The sequence below is a fragment of the Glycine max genome, chromosome 3, assembly GCF_000004515.6.
Source record: "Glycine max cultivar Williams 82 chromosome 3, Glycine_max_v4.0, whole genome shotgun sequence".
Lineage (NCBI taxonomy): Eukaryota > Viridiplantae > Streptophyta > Magnoliopsida > Fabales > Fabaceae > Glycine > Glycine max.
This window is the reverse complement of record NC_016090.4, coordinates 8781677-8804544: the sequence shown is the minus strand read 5'-3', so window position 1 is coordinate 8804544 and position 22868 is coordinate 8781677. Positions and strand designations below refer to the sequence as shown.

The following is a 22868-nucleotide window of genomic DNA, read 5'->3' as shown; positions in this document are numbered from 1 at the left end:
AAAGCTCAGATCGAAGAACATCATGTTGATTTTCACTAAAACTAACATCTAACACTTACTATCATATCATAATAGTAATGATATTTGAACATTTCATTATTTTTAACATATCATTAATATCTATCATTTCACTCTTTTCTGTTCCTATCACATCATAATATCTATTTTATTATTCTCTTTTTCTAGGTATCAATTGGTATTTGGGGTATCTATATTTATTTTTCTCTAATTAAAAAAAAGTGAGAACACATAAAATTAAACTAATTTTTCTCTTATCATAATATCATTTTAGATTAGATGAAATTAGATCAATTTTATCTTAAAATTAAACTAATTAAATGTTAAATAAAAAATCATATTTTTTTATTCATAGGAATTCAACCCATAATAAAAAAAGTTACAATATTTATATATCTTTGTTGACTAATTGAGTTAGTCCTAGTTGCTAAATAAAAAATTTATATAAATAGAATAATTATTTCCCCTCGCAATATTATCTAGTGTAATCCACCTACTCTCCCATCCAAATATCGTGGTTATCTGGCCCAAATAAAACACCAACACTTTGGTGCCCTTTTTATAGCAAAATTTCGGTCAATTATGATTATGATATAAAATAATAACGGTCTTACAAAAATTATTTAGCTGGTAATTATTGAAAAGCAATAGCAATCATTAAATATTTAAATTAAGCATAATATCGTGGTCGAGTGGCAACCGGGTGTGGCCGGTGAAAACCAATTCTCGGGTTGAGTCGTGTGGAGGCAAGGCACCAAAGTCTCCAAAAGTTAACCGGTAGATCCGGTTGCTTTGATCCGTTTTGCTCTCTATTGGGCCGTACCCTCTTCTTTAGTTTCCAACAGCCTTTCTCTCTCTGCTTTTGCTAGTGGTACTGTCTTAGCTTTGATTCTCTGTTCTCTGTTTTGTTCTGTTTCGCGTGTAAGTTCCCCTGTTCCTCTTTTCCTCTTTCTAAGGTATTCTTGTTCTTCAATAATATCCCCCTTTTTTAATTTTCCTTTTTCTTTAGGGGGTTATATTTCTTGGCTTCAATTTCTGTTTGGAAGATGAGAAAATTCGAAGTTTGATTTCTTTTTATACTTTTTTTTGTGGTTTATGGTTTTGAGGAGTGTAAAAATAAAAAAAAGGTGAGTTAGGAGGAGGAAATTGCATAGTATCTGCTGTTTTCATGCTTTTCAATTTTGTTCTCTCTCTCTCTCTCTCTATTAATTTGAATTTGTATACTGTGGCCTCAAAGCATGTCAAGGGGAAGGATATATGTGACTTGAGGAGTTTTTATGTGCTTCTTTTTGTTGATTGTTATATCATAATTTTGATAATTTAGACTGTCTCTGATTTCTGAACTTTGATGGAAAAGTCAACTTTAATGTGTGTGACAATTATTCTGGTGCTACAAAATCTCAAACATATGAATTTCTTCAAAGTGGATTCCTAGGTAGATATGTAACATTCGGTCAAGCATCAGTTAACCTTAACCCCGTAATATTTCTGAAACTTTGGTTATCGTATGATCCATGTAGCCGACCTCAGGATTGCTAGGTAGATATGTAACACCATATGGTGCTTTTATTATACCCTAATTTTAGTGGGGTTCATGTTTTGTGTATTTAGCTAATTTTGCTATTTAACTTCTTGAAGTTCTATCTATCTTTTGTCCCCTTTTTTTGGGAATTTTCTGACTCCCGTGTTTTGATTGCTGTAGATTGTCTTCATACAGGAACTTGAACAATGAAGAATGCAAAGGGCAAGGGAGCAGCAAGGGCCTCAAAAGAATCACTGAAGCCCGTTGATGACCGGTTAGTGAGTGTATCATAACAATTAAGTGAAATTAGTTGATTGTTCATATAAATTTGTATCTCCTTGTCCATCAGGGCGTTGGCTTTCTGGCACATTTTTTTTTATATCGAAACATTATATTAATATCTAATCATACATACTTGATGGTGCATCCAGCTGTTACAGGAAATAATGTAGTGATGGAACATATATCTCTGTTGTTTTCAGAAAGGTTGGAAAGCGGAAGGCTTCCGGTAAGCCTGGGAGAAGTAGTGCACCAAAGAAGGAGAAGAAGGCCAAGAAAGACCCCAACAAGCCTAAAAGACCACCCAGTGCTTTCTTTGTGTTCCTGTTTGTATCTTCTTTACTCTTTCCTTCATATCTCTCCCTCAGAAAAATGATATGACTTATTTTCCTTCTCTGTGATAGTGAGGAGTTCAGGAAGACCTTTAAGGCTGAGAATCCTAATGTGAAGGCTGTATCAGTTGTAAGTTACATGTTAATTTGCTTCATCTTCAATGACGACGTGCCCTTTTTGAATATGCATCTGAATTGTTTGCTGCACTCTTTGTTTGAAGGTTGGGAAAGCTGGAGGAGAGAAATGGAAATCCTTGTCCAGTGCTGTAAGCTTTGCAATTGTGATAAATAATGGCTCATTTTGTTATCTTTTAAATTATTTGACTCTTCACTGTTTTTTTAGTTGTTTTCAATATAAATTTATTTTGAAGTAGATATAGTTTCTCATTTGTATGCAAATGTTGCTTCAATTTGAATTCCAGTAATATCAATATATATGTACCAAATGAACTCATTCTATTGAAGAAGGGATTTATTTTTTTATTAATTTTTATTCCTCTCATTGAAATGTGAAGGAGAAAGCTCCATATGAAGCCAAGGCTGCGAAAAGGAAAGCTGAGTATGAAAAACTTATCAAAGCTTATGATAAAAAGCAGGTCAGTAACCTGTGCCAGTTTTTCTGTTGTGTGTGGCACTTTGATTGTCTTGTGTTTATATACTTTATTTTCTATAATGTTGCCAGGCAAGCTCCGCAGATGATGAAGAATCAGACAAGTCCAAATCTGAAGTGAATGATGAAGATGATGCCAGTGGAGAGGTAGTCTTCTTTCCTCTTTCTCTGTTAATTATGTTACTTAGAATATATTCTCTGTACTTCCTTGAATATTGAGTATGATAGAGAGCTTGTACTGAATGAATATTATGTATAATTGCTCTGAGTGGAGTTGCTTTGGTTTCAAGATTTTAGTTCTAGAGGGTAAATATGAGATAAAGAAGTTATTTTCAAGAAGTAAATGTAATGAATTCAATTACTATGGCAGTTATTAACCCTTTTGACTCATACCTTCGCATAGCAAGGAGTCTTTCGGCAATGGGGTATGTTAGCTTTAGTAGTTATTAACTTGTTACTAACTCTTTGGACTCATCAAGAGAAGTTTGTAGAATAGAGATTTTCAAACATGGATTGAACCTTTTTGTTTTTATACTAAGGCCTCTACGATGGTTTAGCTTCCCAATAAGTTGAAAAGCTGGGTTCCTTAGTTTAAAGAGGCATAAATGCTAGTGCTGCTTATTTTTTAGTTTTTCAGCAAAACATGTATTCTTTTGATGATAAAAGCTCGAAGCCATTCCTCTTTTTTTTTCCCTTTCTTTTTGAGCTCATTTTTTCCTTTTTGTACAGGAGGAGGAAGAGGATGATGAGGAGGAAGAGGACGATGAAGATGATGACTGAGATTGATGTCCAAAACCTTGGTTATGATGTTTTGTTTGTGAAGGAGGCTATTATATATTCTGATTGTGCATACTAGGCTACTTTTTTATATTTGTGCTGGTAGAAAAGAATTTCTTCTTTTGTTGGCATGATATACTCTACCAACTACTTGAGCTTCCCTCACTTAGCTATCGTACCTGAATCACTCTTTGTGCATTGTAGCCTTACATGGGTTGCTTTAAGTAATATAATTTCTTTCTGATCAATGCATTGTTATAATTATAGTTATTAGTATAAATGGAATTATCATTTTCTGATCAACCTTTCATTGCATACACGAGAAACTTACTATCATCTTCATCTCATTGTGGTTGTCCAGCAGTACTAGGAGAAAATGTTTTCAGAATTAGTATGACTTGTCGATTTGTTGTCACTTGTATAATTGATTGATTCATGGTCATTTATATTTGTTTTAGAATTGTTTTTTACAATAAGTCTCCGTGCATTTATTTCAACCCTTTCACTATTAAGCCGGCCTAATGGGGTATAGCAAATTGTTAATAATACATGAGTGAGTGGAATCATGAGATAACTCTTTCATAAAGTTGAAAAAAAAAACATTGTTTCAATCAAACATGACATTCCCTTCCTCGCCTTTTAGTCAAATGGCCTAGCATAGCGGTTGCTTCAATCTCTATGTTATCGCAGAAGAGTCTTTATTTTTACAGACGTTATTACAGAAGAGAAAGGAGTGCTAATTTTTCTTTATAAACTAAAAGAACTATCAAGTTTATAAAATTATAAATAAGAACTAAGAAGTGATTCAAATGTGACTATCTGGTTATGGGAAATAACATCAGGTTTTGAGATTAATTTTAAACATCTAAAACTAGTTATTTTTATTTAAAGGGGTCTTTTAATGTACATCCACTTATTTTTTTTAGGAGTACGATTACAAATTATAAATTCAATTAATCTTAAAATATATTTGGTGTAGGTTACAATAGTATTCCTTTTAAAAATCAAATACTCATCTCATCTTAAAATAAGTGTCACTTTTGAGAAAAAAAATTATCCCAAAATTATATTTAGTTTTTTCATGTAACATTAATTGTTGTTTTCCATCAATACCCTAATAAATATCACTTTAATTTTAGAATTTAATATTAATACTATTCTCTTTTATCTATTAAATAAGGTTAGTTTTGTAAAATTATTATATTTCATCTACTCCTTTCGTACTTAATTATAAAATCATTTTCAGAAATTTGTTTTTCCCATTTATAAGACTCTTTTTTTAATTTCTAGATGTATTAATTATTTTTTCTTAGATATTCTTACTTAATTATTGTCTCTCCAAACATTAATGAAAAACAATTAAGTAGAAAAAGATATAAGAAAAGGATAATTTTAAAATGATAGTACATATAATTGAAAATTTTAATGTAATTATCTAAACTAATTATTTTTTTAAGGGACCTGAATTAGTTAAAAGAGATATAATTAGGAAAAGAGGAAGTATTTAATAGTTTTTCTTGAGTTGTCTAAAATAACCTAAGATAAGACTGATTTTGGAATGGAGGGAGTAATGTACAATGAACATTAGCAAATATTTGTAGGATTGATTAACATACACTTACTTATTTCTTAGAATGAGTATGTTAGGAAACTATAACTACAATTATTCTTATTATAGACTTGGGATTTAAAATACAAAGGTATAATAAATGTTTTCTAATAAAATTTTATTAGTTTTAAATATTTAAAACTAATCCTAACATTTTGTATGGATGGATGATGAGGTAACTAAAGAAAAAATAAATAAAGAAAAATATGGTAAAAAAAGTTGTATCATTTGGATATATAGAAATAAAATGGATAGAAATAAAAAAGAATCCTATGAAATAAAAAAGAATCATATGTATTTATTTGGATGAGTAGGAAAAAAAAGAAATAGAAATTATATATATATATATATATATATATATATATATATATATATATATATATACCCTAACAAAAAATTTATTTTGTATTTAATTGAGGCTAAAATAGTAATTAATTTCTTCCATTACTCGTGTTTTTTATGGAAATTCTTGGCTATTATAGATAGAAGTTTTTTATGGCAGGAGCCAGACATTTTTTTTGTTGTTGGTATTCAAACAAATGAAGTATTTTAAATATTATTCACCTCAAATCTTACCAATTAAAATATCAACTCTACTAAACAAAAACAATTTAAATTTTCCTCGTTTACTAAAACTCCTGTCCATTCGCTGCCGACCCTGCTAATGTCCAAATAACGCTTCATTTAGACTAATGGATGCTATAGCAATAGATGTTGATTGAATTGGTTGTTATAATTTAATGAGGTTTTTGTGCTAGTGTTTTGATGGTTTTCATTAAATTATTTTCCAATTTCCGTAATGTTGAACATGACAGTACTTATCAAGAAAGGTAGAAACAAAAATTTCTAATAAACTACAGATGGTGCCATTAAAGGACGTTTTTCAGTGTCAGACGTTTTTCTCACTTTGATAGTAGGTAAAACTGGAAAGTTTTTCTTAAAGATGCGTTTGCCGTTTGGGAATGAGATTTTGAAAAGAAAGAAAGAAAATCTTATTTTTTAATTAAGCTAATTATTAAATTACAATGAGGTGTTCAAAGGAGAGTAAATATTGAATTTAAAATGATCTATCATTTTATTTTAAAAATGAATTTATTAAATTAAAATATTTATTAAAAGAACTACTCTCACTTCCCTTCAAAAATCCAACAGCCAGTCACAGCCTTGGATGTTTCACAAATAGGTAAGGCAGATTTTAAGGGCCATCATATTGCCAGGTCTTGGATCTAGATTTTTCTATGCCATGTCAACATCATTCGGTCCAAGGAATATTGGGACTACGAGTCCCTTAACGTCCAATGGGGGTAACAAATTCTCCTTCCTCTTTTTTCTTTCAACACAATTTTGAGGTGGCGAGGAAGGTGGGTAGGAGAAATACAATGAGGTGTTCAAAGGCGTTCAGTGCACAGATGGTGGGAAATGGGTGATGAGATTGACCCTTGGTTGAGCTTGATTTGGAGATGCTTGTTGAAAACTCAAATTTTGGAATGTGAAAATTTGAAGCACAATTGTTTGAGATCGAGTGGGAATGTTGAGGAAATGTGTTAGAGTAGGAATGTTGGGAAGTTTGGTTTTTTTTTTTCTTTCTAGGGAAGCCATTTTGCTTGTTTTTTAACGCCAGAAAATATAATAAAATAAAATAATAATTAAACAAGCACCGTGTTATCACTTAACATTCAAAATAGACAAAAATGACTAAAACAATGGGAAAAAAAAGTTTGACGACGTTGATGATTAAAAAGTAGTTTAGAAACGAAAAACATACTTTACCCATGCGTTAGAATGCATGAAGGTGACAAAATGTGTCTCCACTGAATCCATTTCCACTTAATAAGGACCATAAACTAGTAAATACCCTAAAAGCTTAACACTTTTTCCTAGATAATGTTACATGGCCCAAAGAAAAAGAAAATAGCATGACATCACAAAAAGGTAGCTAATAGCTACTTTTGATCGACCATCAGAAAAAGCTGGAATGAATATTTGGCAGATAGATGACTACTTAACAGAAAACATCAAAGTCTAAATACAATACTGTTTGTCCAAATAGAAAAAAGAATAATAAACAGCTAGCTATATCTTCTAAGATCCAACAATTATATGATAAAATGTTCGAGAAAAATATAGAAAGAAAAAAAAATCATCCACAATTGTTCAAGAAAGGCTTGGGGAGTATTCTGGTCCTATCGATAGATAGGAAGGTCATTCCGGGGCTGTTGATATTGACTTGTACTACTGACTTGTGCAGGAACAAGGCTACTCGAAGAGGCCTCTTCTCTAATTTCATTTGACATTTTTACGAAATAACTATGCCTGAAAAATTAAATGAATATAAGTTTATAACTCGATATCATATAAAACTGTAAAATTCAAAGGCCAAAAACAACTTATATCTACCATCGAGTATCGGCTGTCAATTCAGGATGGAAAGCAGTGGCTAATATGTTCCCTTGTCTCACAGCAACTATAACTTTACTTTCTTTCTCAGCATTCTCCTGTCATATCCAAAACTAACATGAAATCTGCTTGATAAGAAGTGAAATACTAGAAATACACTTTCTCACACACTCTTTTCAACACACTTTTATTAGTTGAAATTTATTGAAAATGACAATTTGTTGGTCTCAAATCATATTTAATGATTTGTTCTCCTGTAGTTTTCAATAAATTTTAACCAATTAGATAAAGTGTATATGAAGGAGAATGTTCTTAGCACTCCTTGGAAAGACAAAGTTAGAGCTGTTGGGTTATAGCAGGAAACATTATTTGTTAAGTAATAAGAAGTGTCAATCTTGTCAAGCTAACTAGTAGACCATTACATTAGACCATTTGTTTAAATGTCCAATTAAATCATATTCAGACCATTTGTTTATCAAATGCTGAATGGTTTTGAAATCATTACATTACAAGATTGCTTCCTAAATCACCTGCAACAAACATAAAGGCCTCTTAAGCAAATAAGTTAAACGGAAGTATGGTAACCATCAAGTAATTGTGTATGGTCTAACTAAAATAGCATAAACAGTGAGATTAAGGAGCATCTCTAAATCCACTGCCGTAAGATTAAGAAATAAAACTACCATACATATAACACATAGGGAAATACAGAGTATGCTAATTCTTCATTGAGGGAACTAATCATCCGAGGAACATTTCCTAGAAAGCAACATAACCAGAGCAAATACTTCCAGCAGCATGCTATATATACAACACCATATGGCCAAGACAGTTTTCTTTTCTATATATAGCCACCTTGTGCTGCTAGTATGAGCATGTGACTCAGCTACCATTTAATGATGGCATTATTTTTTTTTAATAGTGCAAATATGGATTAGCCTTAACATACAATGCTAAAAGGCTATGGCCGATCGGCAATCAATGTTAATATACAGCACTAAACCTATTAATACGGTATATCAGTAATTCATTGGGTATATGAAGATGAAGCAACATATTGGATTGGAAACTAAATATCCTATAAGGTAATATTATTATGTACAGTTTTCACAAAAGTAGGAAACTTTTCCAAAGAGGATAAGCATATAAACAAGGAAATTTCCAAAGAGTGGAGGATCATTGAATAACAATGTCCCTAACTAATAAGAGTTGAATATTAATATACTTAATGTTGTCCATTCTTGCATGTTTTCATTACTCATTCATCATACATGAATCTTTTAGATTCTAATGGCTCTGGAATAAATAACCACTAGCAACCTAAAACTAGAATTGACAAATGATCACACTCTAAAATTTGAGTCAGTCACGTATTTCCAATTTAGTCAAAAGTTAGAAACTCACAAACATAGCACTTTTATTTTTTTTTATCTTATATTCATAACAAGGAAAGCTGAAAGCTTCCTAAAGACAGCTATGTTATTAACTAACCGTTTGGTCTTCAATAGAGGAATCAGAACTCAACAATCTGCTAGAAGGTACAGGATAATCAGCCAGCACTTGAACTTCTGGCCCTGCTTCAAGAATTGCAGGGGCACGAATAAAAATTCCACAAAATGTTTCAGGACCTCCTTCCTTGGAGACAAGCTCCGGCACTGAAAGCTCTGCCTCAAAGCTTTGAATCTAAATAAGTATGTATTTTAGTTAAATGTTATCCAAATTATCAAAGTGCACAAAATAATTTGTTCCTCAAACCAAGCATATTATTCTCTTGTAGTTTTGTGCATCACATACTATATTTACATTCATAGAAATCCATGAATCTTATTAATTATAATGACACAAATGGTAAATGTTTTAAAGCAAGAGAAATTTGTTTTGGCAAAATAAACTTGTAATAAATGTTATCAATGGCGGATGGCGGAAGGCCAAAATTCCACCATATAAACACACCATTGCACCTTATGGCACCTCCATGACGGGCCTCCCTTCACAAATTGCCTATGGAGGTTGGGTTGTTGTGGTTGTCAACAGTTTGTTACTATAGCTTAAAATGCATAGCACATGCATTTACCTGGCTGCCAAAGAAATTTCTATGCACTGTACAATCAAGTCCACCAACCAAATATTGACCACCAGTCTTCTGTCCTGAAATGATATTAGTCATTTTAATTTTTTAAACTATTATCTATTTAAGTGAGAAAAAAAATTAAGAATAAGATACCTGATGTTGTCTAAAATTCAACACAAGGTCAGAAAGGAGAAGACAGAAATAACCCACCTATAGCTTTATTTGCCAAGAATATAAGCCCTGCACAGGTTCCCCAAACAGGCTTTCCCATTTGTACAAACTCTCGCAAAGCAGGAAACTGAAAAATCATAACATCCAACATAAATCACCAACACCAAAATCATCACTTGGTTCCATGAGCATAAAGTTATAACGTTAAGAGTGTGTAAAGTTCAAAGCATTACTCAAAATTCACTCGCTCAAAGCCACAACCAAACACGAAAAATCAGTTCCCTTTCCATCATTCTCCTCTCTCTCTCACCTTTACTCATGCCATAGTTACAAAATTCTCTCAATAACCCTATGTACTATGCTGAATGCACCATACCACATATAAGATACTAGATTCTCTTTAAAGTAAGTCTTATAATAATAATGTAAAAAGTCATGAACCAAATACCTACACAAACCGCGTACACATACCCATACACCTGGTAACTATGACACATACCAACTATAGAAAACAAAATTTTAATAAAAAAAAAAATGCCAAAACAACACACCATGAGGAATCCTAAAGCCAGAGAGACTCAAGAGACCTCAGCAAGCTCTAATAATATGCGTGACCTAGGCATAACAGAGGAGGTACGAATCACAACTATTTATGTTATGTGTCCTCTAACGGCTCTCATAACCGTTTCCTGCCATATATCAAGGGTGTACATATCATGCTGCTTCCACGTGCATACGTAGAGTGGTGCATATTACGCCCTACTCAAGTCATAGAAGGCTCTAGAACCCTAGTATTGGGACCAAGTCCTTCAAAATTTTCAGCTTTGTCACCCCACTTAAATGGTCCATGGCATAAAGTTTTTTACCATCTTGTCCAACCTTAGGAACTCAACTTTTACTTCGGTCAGCCTAATCTGGCTGTACAGTCCACATCCCCTCAAGTGCTAAGTCTAAAAGACATGAGTGCTTGTTATGGCCAAATAGTCAAATTTCTATCTTATTCTTCTTACTTAAAAACACAACCAAACCAACTCTAATCCACACACTCAAACCAAAATAAACCCTTTAAATATTCCTTTCCGATAAAAGGCAAATATTTTTCAGTCTACGCAAATATGAATAGATATAAAAATAAAAACAAAAGAGGTAAAGAAAGCGACCAGGTTGTGATACTCGGCGAGCTTAGCCATGGTGGTGCTTTCTCCACCAGGGATAATGAGGGAACTAATTGTGTTAAGCTGCTCTGGCTTTCGAATCTCCACGCCTTGCACCCCTAACCTTCTAAGAGCTGCCATAAAAAACAAAAGGGTTGTTGAAAAGGTGAATGAGGAGTGAGACCGAAAAATTTAAATGAAAAAAACATAAGAGAAAGAAGGGAAAGATGAACGTGCCAGCTATGTGTTCGTTGAAAGATCCTTGCAGCGCGAGGACGCCAACGACGGCCATGTTGGGGAGAGTGGAGAAAGAGATAGCAGCGTTTTGAGGTGGTTGAAAAAGGTTTTGAACTTTGATGTTTTGTTTTAATGAGGTTTGGATGTTTTTATCTGTGTGCAACGGAATGTCTTTGGTTTTGGTCCTCTCGTTTGGGGTGTCGCGGTTTAGTGTTCTGTGTTTAGTTCCTCGCAACTCCACTGGTTCAACTTGGGTTGGCCCAAACTTACGTTTAGCTCAGGACCGCGAAATTAAGCATGGTTGGTGCCTATTTATGCCGAGTGTGTACGTGTTCACCCTATATGCTCCTTAGGAGTCGGCTCCTCTAACAAATAGATTATCTTTAATTGAACTAATATTTAAATATATTTTAATATCTGATCAGATGCATTATTTATAAAGTATAATTATCTTTATCTTTAATTCAAATGTTTATCTTTAAAATTATCTTTAAACGCTCAACTATTATCTATAAGTGGGAGATTATTTATGAGACTAACAATAGTTTCTACAAACATTCATATACTACTTGCTCACACACTTAACACACCATAACAAATTTATCTCCCTTTCTTTTTCTTTCGTTCATATGAACTATTTATAATTTGTTTTATTTTCCTTACACACATTTTTATTTGAGTTCGTAGTTCTTTATTATTTTACAGGTTCGTTCCTCTCAAAGGCACCCTTCACGTGTAAAGTTTGAAATCCCACTCAATCACATCAACCCTGACATGCCAAGATTCCGAATTTTGATAAAAACAGTATGGAATTTCTAAAATTTTGAATTGATAATAAGACAGAAGAAAAGAAAATTATGAATTTTAGATTGGTTTTTTTTTTAATTTTTGTATAAATATAGTGAATTTTGTTTCTTAAAAATAATTGCTGATTTTTCTTCTTATTAAATTTAAGATTCTTGAAAATAATTCTTATTATTATTTAGGAATTACATAATATGTATCAAGATATGTCATGGATTTTAAAACGATTTCGAATGGTTGTTATGTCATAGTAATATGTGATTTTAAAATGGCTTTATTATAACTTATTGAAATATATATATTTTATGGCTCGTGGGAACAGAAGACCCATTGGTGATAAAAAAAAAATTAAAAAATGACAAGGAGTAAAATAAAAAATATAAAATGGCAGATAATATTAGATAAAAAATAATTTTTTATTGATAAGAGACTTTTTATTTTCTTAATAAATTTTTATTACAATTTTATAATTTAATTAAAAAATCATGTGAAAATAAAGAGAGTAAGAGAAAATTAGTATATTCTCTAATGATAGTGAATGAAAGTCACACTTAAATGAAATAATAGAGTCCGATAATATAAATAGTGAATTAATAGAGATGGTGGGAAAAAAATCTCATTCTCTAAATTGTATATTCTAATTTACAGAGATGACTGATATGTGAACAAAGTTTTTCTTTTAACTTTGATTGTATTTATATTTTTCAGTTTAAGGAAAAGTTAGAAAATACTAAAAATATTAAATTTATAAATAAATATCAATAATTAATTTTAAAAAAGTAGTTCATATTTAAAATGAAAATTTTAAATTTAAAAAATAATGTTAATTTAAATTTTAAATATAAAAATAAGCATTCAATAATAATTAAATTACTTATTGTAGGATAAATAAAAGATATAACAAAACATATTTTTATATTAAATACTTATACAAACGTACTATTTAATGCGCAATGATTCGTTATAAAAAAAGTTACGTGTGAAGAATTAATAATTTACATATAATTATTTAAATATACGAATGTACGATGATAAAATATGATTTTTTTTTAATAATAGTATCATATATATATATATATATATATATATTACAATTTATTGAAATATATATATTTTATGGCTCGTGGGAAGAGAAGATTCGTTGGGTCTGTGTACTCCACACCCGCCAAATCACCTGGGCTATTGGCGACACCCAATCACCTACCATTTTTCTTTCGTGCGAAAATCATTTGTAAATTAAAAAATGAATGAGAAAAATAGTGGGACCATACTTGTTATGTGCCTATTAAGCAATTTGATTAGTTTATCTTTTTTTTATAACATAAATAATAGACTATTTTGTTAGATGATTTTAGATTTAAATATATTTTTTGTTTTTATAAGTTTATATTTTTTTAATTTTGATTCTTGTAAAAAAATTATTTATTTTTAGTTTATGTAAGTTTGTATTTTTGAATTTTGTTTTCTGTAATATATTTTACTCATTTTTGTCTTTGACGTTTTTCTAATTTTGATCCTTATAAATATGAATTTATGAAAACTATGAATGAAAAAATTGAAATCTTATTAAAGGGACTAAATTAAAATTGAAGAAAAAAAATAACTTACAAGGACTAAAAATAAACACAAAAACTTACAAAAACCAAAATTGAAAAAGATCAACTTACAAGAATTAAAATTAAAAAAAAATAAACTTACAGAAACCAAAAATAAAAAAGTACAAATTACATAAATTAAAAACATATATAACTGATGTTTTTATTACTAGTGAATATCTTCTTTGTTATTGGATCATCAAACTGACCTTGAGGTCGACAAAGTAATATCAATCCTACTGCAAAACACTTAAGAAGTTGTGCCTATTTGTCTCAATTGCAAAAACACTATTTGACCCTATACAACAAACATGTCCGTTACTTGTAGACAAGAGGAAATTGTCTCCCTCATGACAAAATGACCAAGAACCTAATTTTCCAACCAACAACCCACACCCAAGAGTTCCTAGCTAGGGTAGGAAGATATCTTGATGACAACGATCTAATCAACATTGCGTTATTAGTTTACATGGTCACTAAAACCATTAGGAAGTGGCGACATGTCAAGCGACACCACAATATCTCTTGGCATGTTAGAGTGGTGTAACGATGTCTTCGTATGCCTTTGTACCAATAATGAAGTGACAAATGACTATTTGTGTCGCAGGATACTTCATATAAATAAAGGTGTCATGCATAATTCACCTCAGGTTCATGATTGGATAGAGCTGGGGGAGGGTTCATGAGGAGTCTTTAAGCTTTTGGGTGCTTCATTCTCGATGTCCTCCAACTTGAACAATATATACATTTTTAAATAAGGTTAATGATACCACAATTGCTTTGATTCCAAAGGTTGATCATCCACAAGCAGGGACGGATGGGGGTTGAGCATTGTGGGGGCAATTGCCCCACTAATTTTTCAGTTTTTATTTATGTAATAGGTATGTATAATTATTATTTATTATAATTTAAAATATAATAAAATAAGTCTATTCATAATACAAATATTATCCCCCACAAATTTATTTTTAGTTTCAATCTTTTTATTCTTTCGATTAAACATTTATAATATTATTCATTTTCCTTTTTTTATGAAAAATTTCTCTCATTTATTAATAAAAAATTTCTCTCATTCATTTTAAATTATCTTTCTTTCATCTTTACACATATATAATAGTTGAGTTTTTTTAACTGTCTATCATTTAAAATCTACCTTTTTTATCTCCATCTTTCAATAAAATTTCAATAATTTTTTTTCAAAATAAATTATCAATAGTTAAAAATAATCTTAAATCATAATTATTTTTTAATTGTAAATTCAAAATATAAATTATATATTTATTATATTTTTATTATGAACTTTGATTATAACATCATTTATATGTTAAAAATTGTTATTTATTATTTAAATTTTAGTTATCTAAATTAAACATTTTTGAAAAAAAAATAAACATTTATTTATGATTCATAAACTAAAATATTGATTGTGTATATAAATATTGCCCCTACAATTAAATTTTTTTTGGATCCGTTACTATCCACCAGGTATGAAAGATTATAGACCTATCTCCTTATGTAATGTGACCTACAAAATTTTGTCTAAGGTGTAGGCTAATAAACTAAAGGTGGTCCCAAAAAATTATGTATTTGAAGAACAATTTGTTTTTGTTCCTACTATATCTATTATTAATAATGCTTTGGTTGCTTATGAAAATTTGCATTTTATGGAGTGCAAAAGAAGGGGAAAGAAAGGAGATGTAGCATTAAAAATTGACATTAGCAAAACACATGATACAATTGACCGGGGATATTTGCAAGAGATGCTCACTAAACATGGCTTTCATACAAACTTTGTTAAATGGACAATTCTTAGTGTTTCTGGAGTGAATTTCTATGTTAATGTAAATGATGAAATAAATGATTGGGCCTATTAGGGGTGCATCAAGAGGATCCTCTATCCTCCTACCTTTTTTATATTGTGTGCTAATAAAAGATGAAGAAAAGAAGGGTGATGTGCGTGTGCTTAAAATTTGTATGAATGCTTCTGTTGTTTTTCACTTATTGTTTGCAGATGATAGCTTTCTCTTTTCTAAAGCTAATGAGAGAGAAGTTGTGGTGGTTAGAAATTTTTACGATGACTATGCAAAGGCATTTGGGCAATATATCAATCTATAGAAATCTAAAGTCACTTTTAGTAGGAATGTGGATCAAAGTTTAAAGAATGATGTGATATCAGTTTTGGAGATGACTAAAGGAAATGATGGAGGGAAATATCTGGGTTTCCCTTTTTTTGTGGGAAGGATCAAGAAGGCTATTTTTAACTTCATCAAGGATAAGGTGAGGAAAAAAATAAATTCTTGGAGTGGGAGGACCCTATCAATGGCAAAAAGAGAGGTAATGGTGAAATTTTCTCTTCAAGCTATTCCTAATTATTGCATGAACATTTTCCTTGTACCTACAACTCTTGGTGATGAGATCCAAAGGATGATGAACTCATATTGGTGGGGTCGAGTAGTAAGGAATCAAGAAAATGAATTGGCTAGCTTGGGGAAAATTATGTGTCTCAAAGGAGCTTGGGGGCTTAGGCTTTCCAAATATCTATGCTTTCAACTTGGCCATGTTAGAAAAACAAGGGTGGAGATTTAGATCAAAGCCCAATGCTTTGTCAACTAGAGTATTCAAAGCCAAATACTTCCCTATAGGGGATTTTATGGGTGCTGACATAGGTAATAACCCATCATATTCTTGACAAAACATGTTGTTTTCCAAAACGGTGTTGAAGGAATGTGTGAGGTGAAAGCTAGAAAATGGGGAGAAGGTTAATGTTTAGGGAGAATCGTGGTTAAGGCACAAAGGTCATGCAGTGATTCGAACATCACTTATAAATGGCTCGGAGGATTTGAAAGTGAGCATTTTGATGAATAAAGAGGCTTTGTGTTGGAACTGCATGCTTCTTAAGCAAATTTTTGAAGCGGAGGATGTTGAGGTCATCTTGAGAACACCATTGTTGAATGTTGATCAACAAGATGCCAAGATATGAGGCTATACACCGAACGAAGTCTACTCGATAAAGAGTGCGTACAAAGTGATAATGAATAAGCTAGAGGATAATGAACACCTAGCAATACTTGGTGATTGGAGGTTGATTTGGAAAGTGAATGTTCCACCACGTGATGTGGAAGATATGTAGAGGTTGCATTCCAACTAGAGCAACTTTGAATTCTAGAGGGGTGCAGTGTCCCATTGTTTGTCAGACAAATATTCACACATTTTTTACATGCACAAAAAAATGAAGATTGTTGGTCGAAGCACAACATAAGTCATTGCCTAGAGGAGGTTTTGTTATAGATCAAATCAAGTAAGAAATTCCTCTTCACCTTGTTTTTGAAGCTGCAAAACAAAGGAAAGATCAAATGGCTATCTTGCTATGAAGCATATGGAGGAGGAGGAATGACAAGGTATGATAAAACAAGGATGTCCCAAGTGAGTTTGTGGTTAGGATGAGGAGGAGTGACAAGGTCATTGCCTAGAGGAGGTTTTGTTATAGATCGAATCAAGTAAGAAATTTCTCTTCACCGTGTTTATGAAGCTGCAAAAGAAAGGAAAGATCAAATGGCTATCTTGCTATGAAGCATATGGAGGAGGAGGAATGACAAGGTATGAGAAAACAAGGATGTCTCAAGTGAGTTTGTGGTTAGGAGGAGGAGGAGTGACAAGGTCATTTCCTAGAGGAGGTTTTGTTATAGATCGAATCAAGTAAGAAATTTCTCTTCACCTTGTTTTTGAAGCTGCAAAAGAAAGGAAATATCAAATGACTATCTTGCTATGAAGCATATGGAGGAGGAATGACAAGGTTTGAGAAAACAAGGATGTCCCAAATGAGTTTGTGGTTAGAAGAGAGGAGGAGTTTCACCTAAGTTGGAAGTGTGCAAAGACAAAAGATCAGCTTGGGAGAATTTATACTCGATACCGCGTCAATGAAGACCCAGAACATGCATGAATCAAATGCAACATGGATTCTAACTTTCATATGATTCGTAATACCACTAGAATGAGTTTGTGTGTTTGTGATGATCAATAAAGATTGGTTTTAACAGTAACATCATAAAGACAACCATGCATGAAAGTTCAAGAAGGCATAGCATGTGATCTATTAACAACTCTGTTTTGTAGCTGCAATGAATTTTAATCATGTGGGATTTGAATTAGACTATAAAATGGTAGTTGACAAAATAAATATTGCATGTGAGGACCTGACAAAATTGAAAAATATTGTTGCTTGCTCATGATTGAGCAAGGGTGGCTCCGTTGTTACCTAGCCTCTATTCTATTAATCATTTGATTACTTGTATTGAGCATTTGATTCATAATGAAATGAGATAAGTGTTATTCAGTCAAAAAAAATATTGACAAAATTCGATAAATCTGAAGTACATGCGCATTGCCTTATAAAATCCGAAAAATGTGCCTAAGACCAACATTTTAAGGGTGTAGAAAAACTATGACTGCTAGCACGATGAGCTAACTCAGATGAACAAACAAGACTTTTAGACTAGAGAACTCTTTAATTTCTATGGAGTAAAAGTATATTATTTCACTATGAAGGCAACATGTATTTACATTTTGAATCATCCCAGCACAAACTGACGATCAAACACCAAATGGAATTTGAAGTAGAAATTATCTGTCACTAAAGGGAAATCAGAAGTGCTGAGAATAAAACATGAACACAGGATCTGGCACCATGAGAGGCAATTTGTCAATGTACATAAGTGGCCTAATTAAATTCTACAGCTGTTCATGCAGACCCAAATTGATTAGGGAAAAATCGAAAGCGCTGAGGATAGGACATGAATATAGGATCTGGCACAATTAGAGGTAACTTGTCAATGTACATAAATAGTCCTTTTAGATTCTCCTTGTTGATTGAAGCTAAGTCATCTATCTCATTGCTGTTCATGTAGATCCAAAGGTCACCAGAGTTTACTCTTTGAAGAGTGTCCCGACAGAAAGGGCAAGATTGAGATCGTGCATGCCTAAACAAACAACAAAAAACTTAAATCATTAGGAGTGGTGACAATGTCAGCAGAATAGCATTGCCAAAGTGTTAATCACATTTGAAAAAATCTTAGAAATAACTCAGAAGCCTAATATTTCTGCTCAGTTAAATTACCTCATTAGGACAAATCTTTTCACATACCAACAGAAAAGTTAAACTTTTTTTGTATATTCTAACAAATGGTAGCTCATTTCTTTCATATTCTTTTATATTATGCCTAAAATAAAAACAACCAACCTTCTTCTGTTGTACTTGTACCCTACAACTACATGGTCTTGGGCATCAATCAATATCTATTAAATTACAATTTCAAATGCTTAAGATTTAAAATTGTCTTAACTCTTAACTTCATTAATCATTACTATTTTATCATTAGAATTTAGAAGCATTTTCTCCATTATTGACTCAAGTTTGCAAAAGGTTTGGGGAGACAATATGAGATCCATACCATAATGTAACATTTAAATCACAATTTGCTCACCAGTTTCTGTAGCATTTCATACATAACGAGTGGTTGCAATTGGGCAGCACAACCTTGTTGTTCATCTCCATGCAAATACCACATTCTTCTTCTCTCTCTATATCAATTTCAGATGATTTTCCTCTTCTTATTATATCTCTTGGCTTGTACTTTGTAGCACATAAATCTTTCTGTTTTCTTTCTTCTACATCACTGATTCCTCTGTGGAGTTGTAGTAAAGAGGGAAAGATCACACCTGTTGTTAAAAGAGTGTAAAAGCAATCATATCTGGAATTTAAGCCACTTTTCTAGAGAGCCAAAACCACGAAAGTGTTTCATACAATGATATGGCATGGTTTCAAAATTGACTTTTCCTTTTGGGTTAAAAAGAAGTTCTTTTTTTCCTAGTGTGGAGAAGTGGATGGTGAATAAAGCACAGGCTAAATATCCAATCTTGGATTCAATCCCAAGGACAAACAATACTTCAGGGGATTTAGTGCCATTTATGCTAAAGCTCTTGGACCAAAATTGACTGTTTTATTTCAACCTAACTATTCACTTACCATAGAATTCCTTCAAACTGGCTTTCTTTTCATAAATGGACATGGTTGTCTTCCCATCTTCATATACCTATTGACAATCCCAACACTTTATTACAAGCCTGACAATAAAATGGAAGCACCGGTCTAAACTATCATATTTGATTGTGAATTACAAGTTTTATAGAGATCCTTTCAAAAGTCAATATTATGCGTGCGCGTGCATGTGTATAGAGTAGAGGGGCAGCAAATTCACCTTATATATGAGAATTCTCAGCAATCCCAAAACTCCAGCAAGGTGACAATCAGTCCACTGAACCAGAAAAAGGAAAAATTGAGCAGCTGGGCTGTAAGACAATCTCATTTGTATGGAGGCGCCATCAGATTCTCTTGGACAATCAGAAGCCCTATACAGAAAACAAGGTTTGCACAAAGAATAGGTTTAAAATTATATAATGAAAATTTTCAATGTTGAAAGCTGAAATGTAGAGAAAAAGAACATTAACATCTAACAGATTCAATTCATGCCAGAATCCCACAGGCATAAGCACTCAAATTCATATAAAGCTTCTATATAGCCTTCATAAGGATGCATCCTGAATTCCCATGTAAATTTATCTCATTTTGATGTGCCACTAACACAAGTCTTACACATAGTGTCCAAACAAAAAGTAATGTCTACAACAGTAAAATAAAACTAAAATTGAAAGCTAGAAATGACAACAGAAACTTACATTGCCTAAACAAAACCATGCGTAACAGTGAGTTTATTTGTACAGAAAAAGTGAAAGGCAATGTACCATTGAATTTTGCATAAAAAGCACCTACCAATAACAACAGGAAAAAGAAAATGATAAAGATAAAGATACACTTCAATTATCTTAATTGGGTCTTGTATCCTTGAATTTTGACAAAAAGCACCTACCATTAACAACATGAAAGAAAAAAAAAATGACACAACAGTTACAACCTGCAAGCGCGTGCGACCAGTGTTGAATCTAGAAAATGCCAAAAGCAAAACATGCTTGAAAAACGGGTTGAAATAAAGACACATTTAAAGCCAACCAAAGGAGCCTGCTTAGTGCTTTTTACGTCATAAACATTTTTCAACCAAATCTATTAATCTAAGCTCTCCTTTGCTTCACCCATGATATGAAATCTTTGTACCCTTCAGGCTCCATTCACTGAACCTTCCAACAACCGTTTAACATTTGGTGAAAAATTAAATAATAATAAAAAAAAAACTTAAATGACACGCACCCTTGCAGTTTAGTCAAACACAACAATATAGAGTCCAGAACAACACACCCACTAATTGTTTCATGAAAATATTAAAATAAAAAAAACTACTCCAAAGGTCTCGCATATTATTAGTCACAGGTTCATACTCACTCAGTCACTCGTCTCTTTGAATGAACTAAATGTAAATATCTCTGGAATCTTTCATTAAAAACGGAGGCTTTCTCTCTGCTTTGGATTGGAACACTGTCAATTATTGTTTTTTTTAACAAACAAAAACTCCATTCCTAAAAAATAAAATATAGAATTACCATTTCCACCCAAATATATCCCAGAATTTCTGAAACTAATCAAAATCAAAATAATTCAACATTAAAAGCCATTGTAAAATTAAAAATTCAAAAATAAAAAATATTGGTAGATATTGCAGAGTGTAAAGAGTAATGAGAATTTTACAGAGTATTCGCGAACTGAATGTCAGCTTCAAGAGCTTTGAGGGAATCCTTGAAGGACTTTCGCATCTCTTCTATGTTATCACTCTTCCTTCTTCTTCTTTTTTTGAGGTAATTAACTCATTCAATAAATAGTGTGATGACGAAACTCGCCTCAGAAAACTTGAACCGGTTCCTGGATTCCTTGCAAAACACAAGGTGCAAAAAGCAATCAACGAAAGAGTATTTAAGAGAAAGAGGGGGAAGAGAGAGTAGAAAAAAGGTTCGTGGGAAGAAGGAGAGAGAGGGGTTGTGGGTTTTGGCTTGAAGCACACGTAACCCCTTTATGCATATCTCATCTTCTCCATTAGTATTTATTTATTTATTTATTACCAAATTAAAAATATTGAATTTAAAGGGGATATAATTAGAACTTAAATGAAAAAATAAAAATTCTCATCAAACTGTCATCTGACTACAGGACTAGGTTTGTTTTTTTTTTTTTTTTTTACAATGGACTAGGTTTATTATCTATAGAAAGTTTATTAATTTTTAATTTTGTATTGAAAAGATTATTTTTAGCTAACTAGTGGTGTAGAATTTTTATTATATTAATAATGGATAGAGGTTAATCTTAAATTGTATAAAAATTAAAGAATGATTTGAAAGTGTGAAGGTTTTTTACATTATCATTTATTCAATAAAAAATATATAACTAAAAGAATTTAATTTTTATATATTAGTGGTGTAAAATAATTTTACATTATCATTATCACCATTCAATCATAAATTATCGTTTGAATTATTTTATCATAATTTTTTATATTGTTAGTGCATGATCCTCTCTAATTAAAAATGAGCTTAATTATCATTATCACCATTCAATCATAAATTATCGTTTGAATTATTTTATCATAATTTTTTATATTGTTAGTGCATGATCCTCTCTAATTAAAAATGAGCTTAATTTTGATGCACTATTATATATGTTTTTGCACTTTTAATTAATTAGAAATTATCTATGATACAACTTTTAAAATAAGAAGAAGAAGTTTGTTTATAACTGATATATAAATAGTTTTTATATTATCATATAATCATAATTGTAATGTACGGTAACTTTGTTGATTTCAATAATAATTATTTTAAAACATACTAATAATACTTTTTATTAATTAACAGCATAAAATTTAAACTTCTAAAATAATTATTATAAATATTAACCATGATAAATTCAATAAATGAGTGAATGACAATATAAAGAATGTTTAGTTGTTTACATTGACAATGTATTCCAATTAAATTTATTAAAAATTATTATTTTTTACATTAATTAACTTATAAATTATTTAAAGTAATTTTAATTTTTTTATAACATAAAATATATTACATTGATATTGTATCAAATTAAAGTCAAAATTAAAATTTGTTCAAAATTTATTATAATTGAAAATAATAACTAATATGTATTTTTGAATATAAGGTATCTTTATTTAGATATTGAAATTTATTTAAGGATTTGACCGTTCTTAAAGAATAGTTCTTAAGAAATATTTTTTTTATAAAAAAGATATTATTTTGTTGACCTAAACATGATAATGGAATCACCAACATGTGATGACAT

General features: G+C 31.3%; 3 protein-coding genes across 11 annotated transcripts; 1 reads left to right on the top strand and 2 right to left on the bottom strand.

Annotated features, from left to right (window-relative positions):
* Positions 1-786: 786 nt before the first annotated feature.
* LOC100499704 (putative high mobility group protein B1 protein) lies at positions 787-3839 on the top strand. Of its 4 annotated transcripts, none has more exons than XM_026127678.2 (8): positions 787-939; positions 1721-1814; positions 2023-2145; positions 2224-2281; positions 2373-2417; positions 2667-2747; positions 2834-2908; positions 3132-3181. In XM_026127678.2, exons 2-8 carry the CDS (start codon positions 1747-1749, stop codon positions 3162-3164), a joined length of 483 nt encoding a protein of 160 aa, XP_025983463.1. In that variant the 5' UTR covers positions 787-939; positions 1721-1746; the 3' UTR covers positions 3165-3181. The 4 variants fall into 4 exon arrangements, with proteins under 4 accessions (XP_025983463.1, NP_001238631.2, NP_001348426.1 ...); NM_001251702.2 differs by lacking the exon at positions 3132-3181 and adding an exon at positions 3491-3839 and having other exon boundaries at positions 877-939; NM_001361497.1 differs by lacking the exon at positions 3132-3181 and adding an exon at positions 3491-3839 and having other exon boundaries at positions 877-974.
* A 3290-nt stretch (positions 3840-7129) lies between these two features.
* Positions 7130-11426, bottom strand: LOC100776337 (pyridoxal biosynthesis protein PDX2-like). Its single transcript, NM_001254091.2, has 7 exons — positions 11178-11426; positions 10947-11074; positions 9826-9913; positions 9619-9692; positions 9036-9227; positions 7545-7642; positions 7130-7460 (listed from the first exon to the last, which is right to left on the bottom strand). Exons 1-7 carry the CDS (start codon positions 11230-11232, stop codon positions 7331-7333), a joined length of 765 nt encoding a protein of 254 aa, NP_001241020.1. The 5' UTR covers positions 11233-11426; the 3' UTR covers positions 7130-7330.
* A 6651-nt stretch (positions 11427-18077) lies between these two features.
* On the bottom strand, positions 18078-21596 carry LOC100819267 (RING finger and U-box domain-containing protein). 6 transcript variants are annotated; one of them, XM_006576201.4, is made up of 5 exons: positions 21270-21596; positions 19831-19981; positions 19599-19665; positions 19057-19291; positions 18078-18552 (listed from the first exon to the last, which is right to left on the bottom strand). In XM_006576201.4, exons 1-5 carry the CDS (start codon positions 21332-21334, stop codon positions 18315-18317), a joined length of 756 nt encoding a protein of 251 aa, XP_006576264.1. In that variant the 5' UTR covers positions 21335-21596; the 3' UTR covers positions 18078-18314.
* Between the last annotated feature and the right edge of the window lie 1272 nt (positions 21597-22868).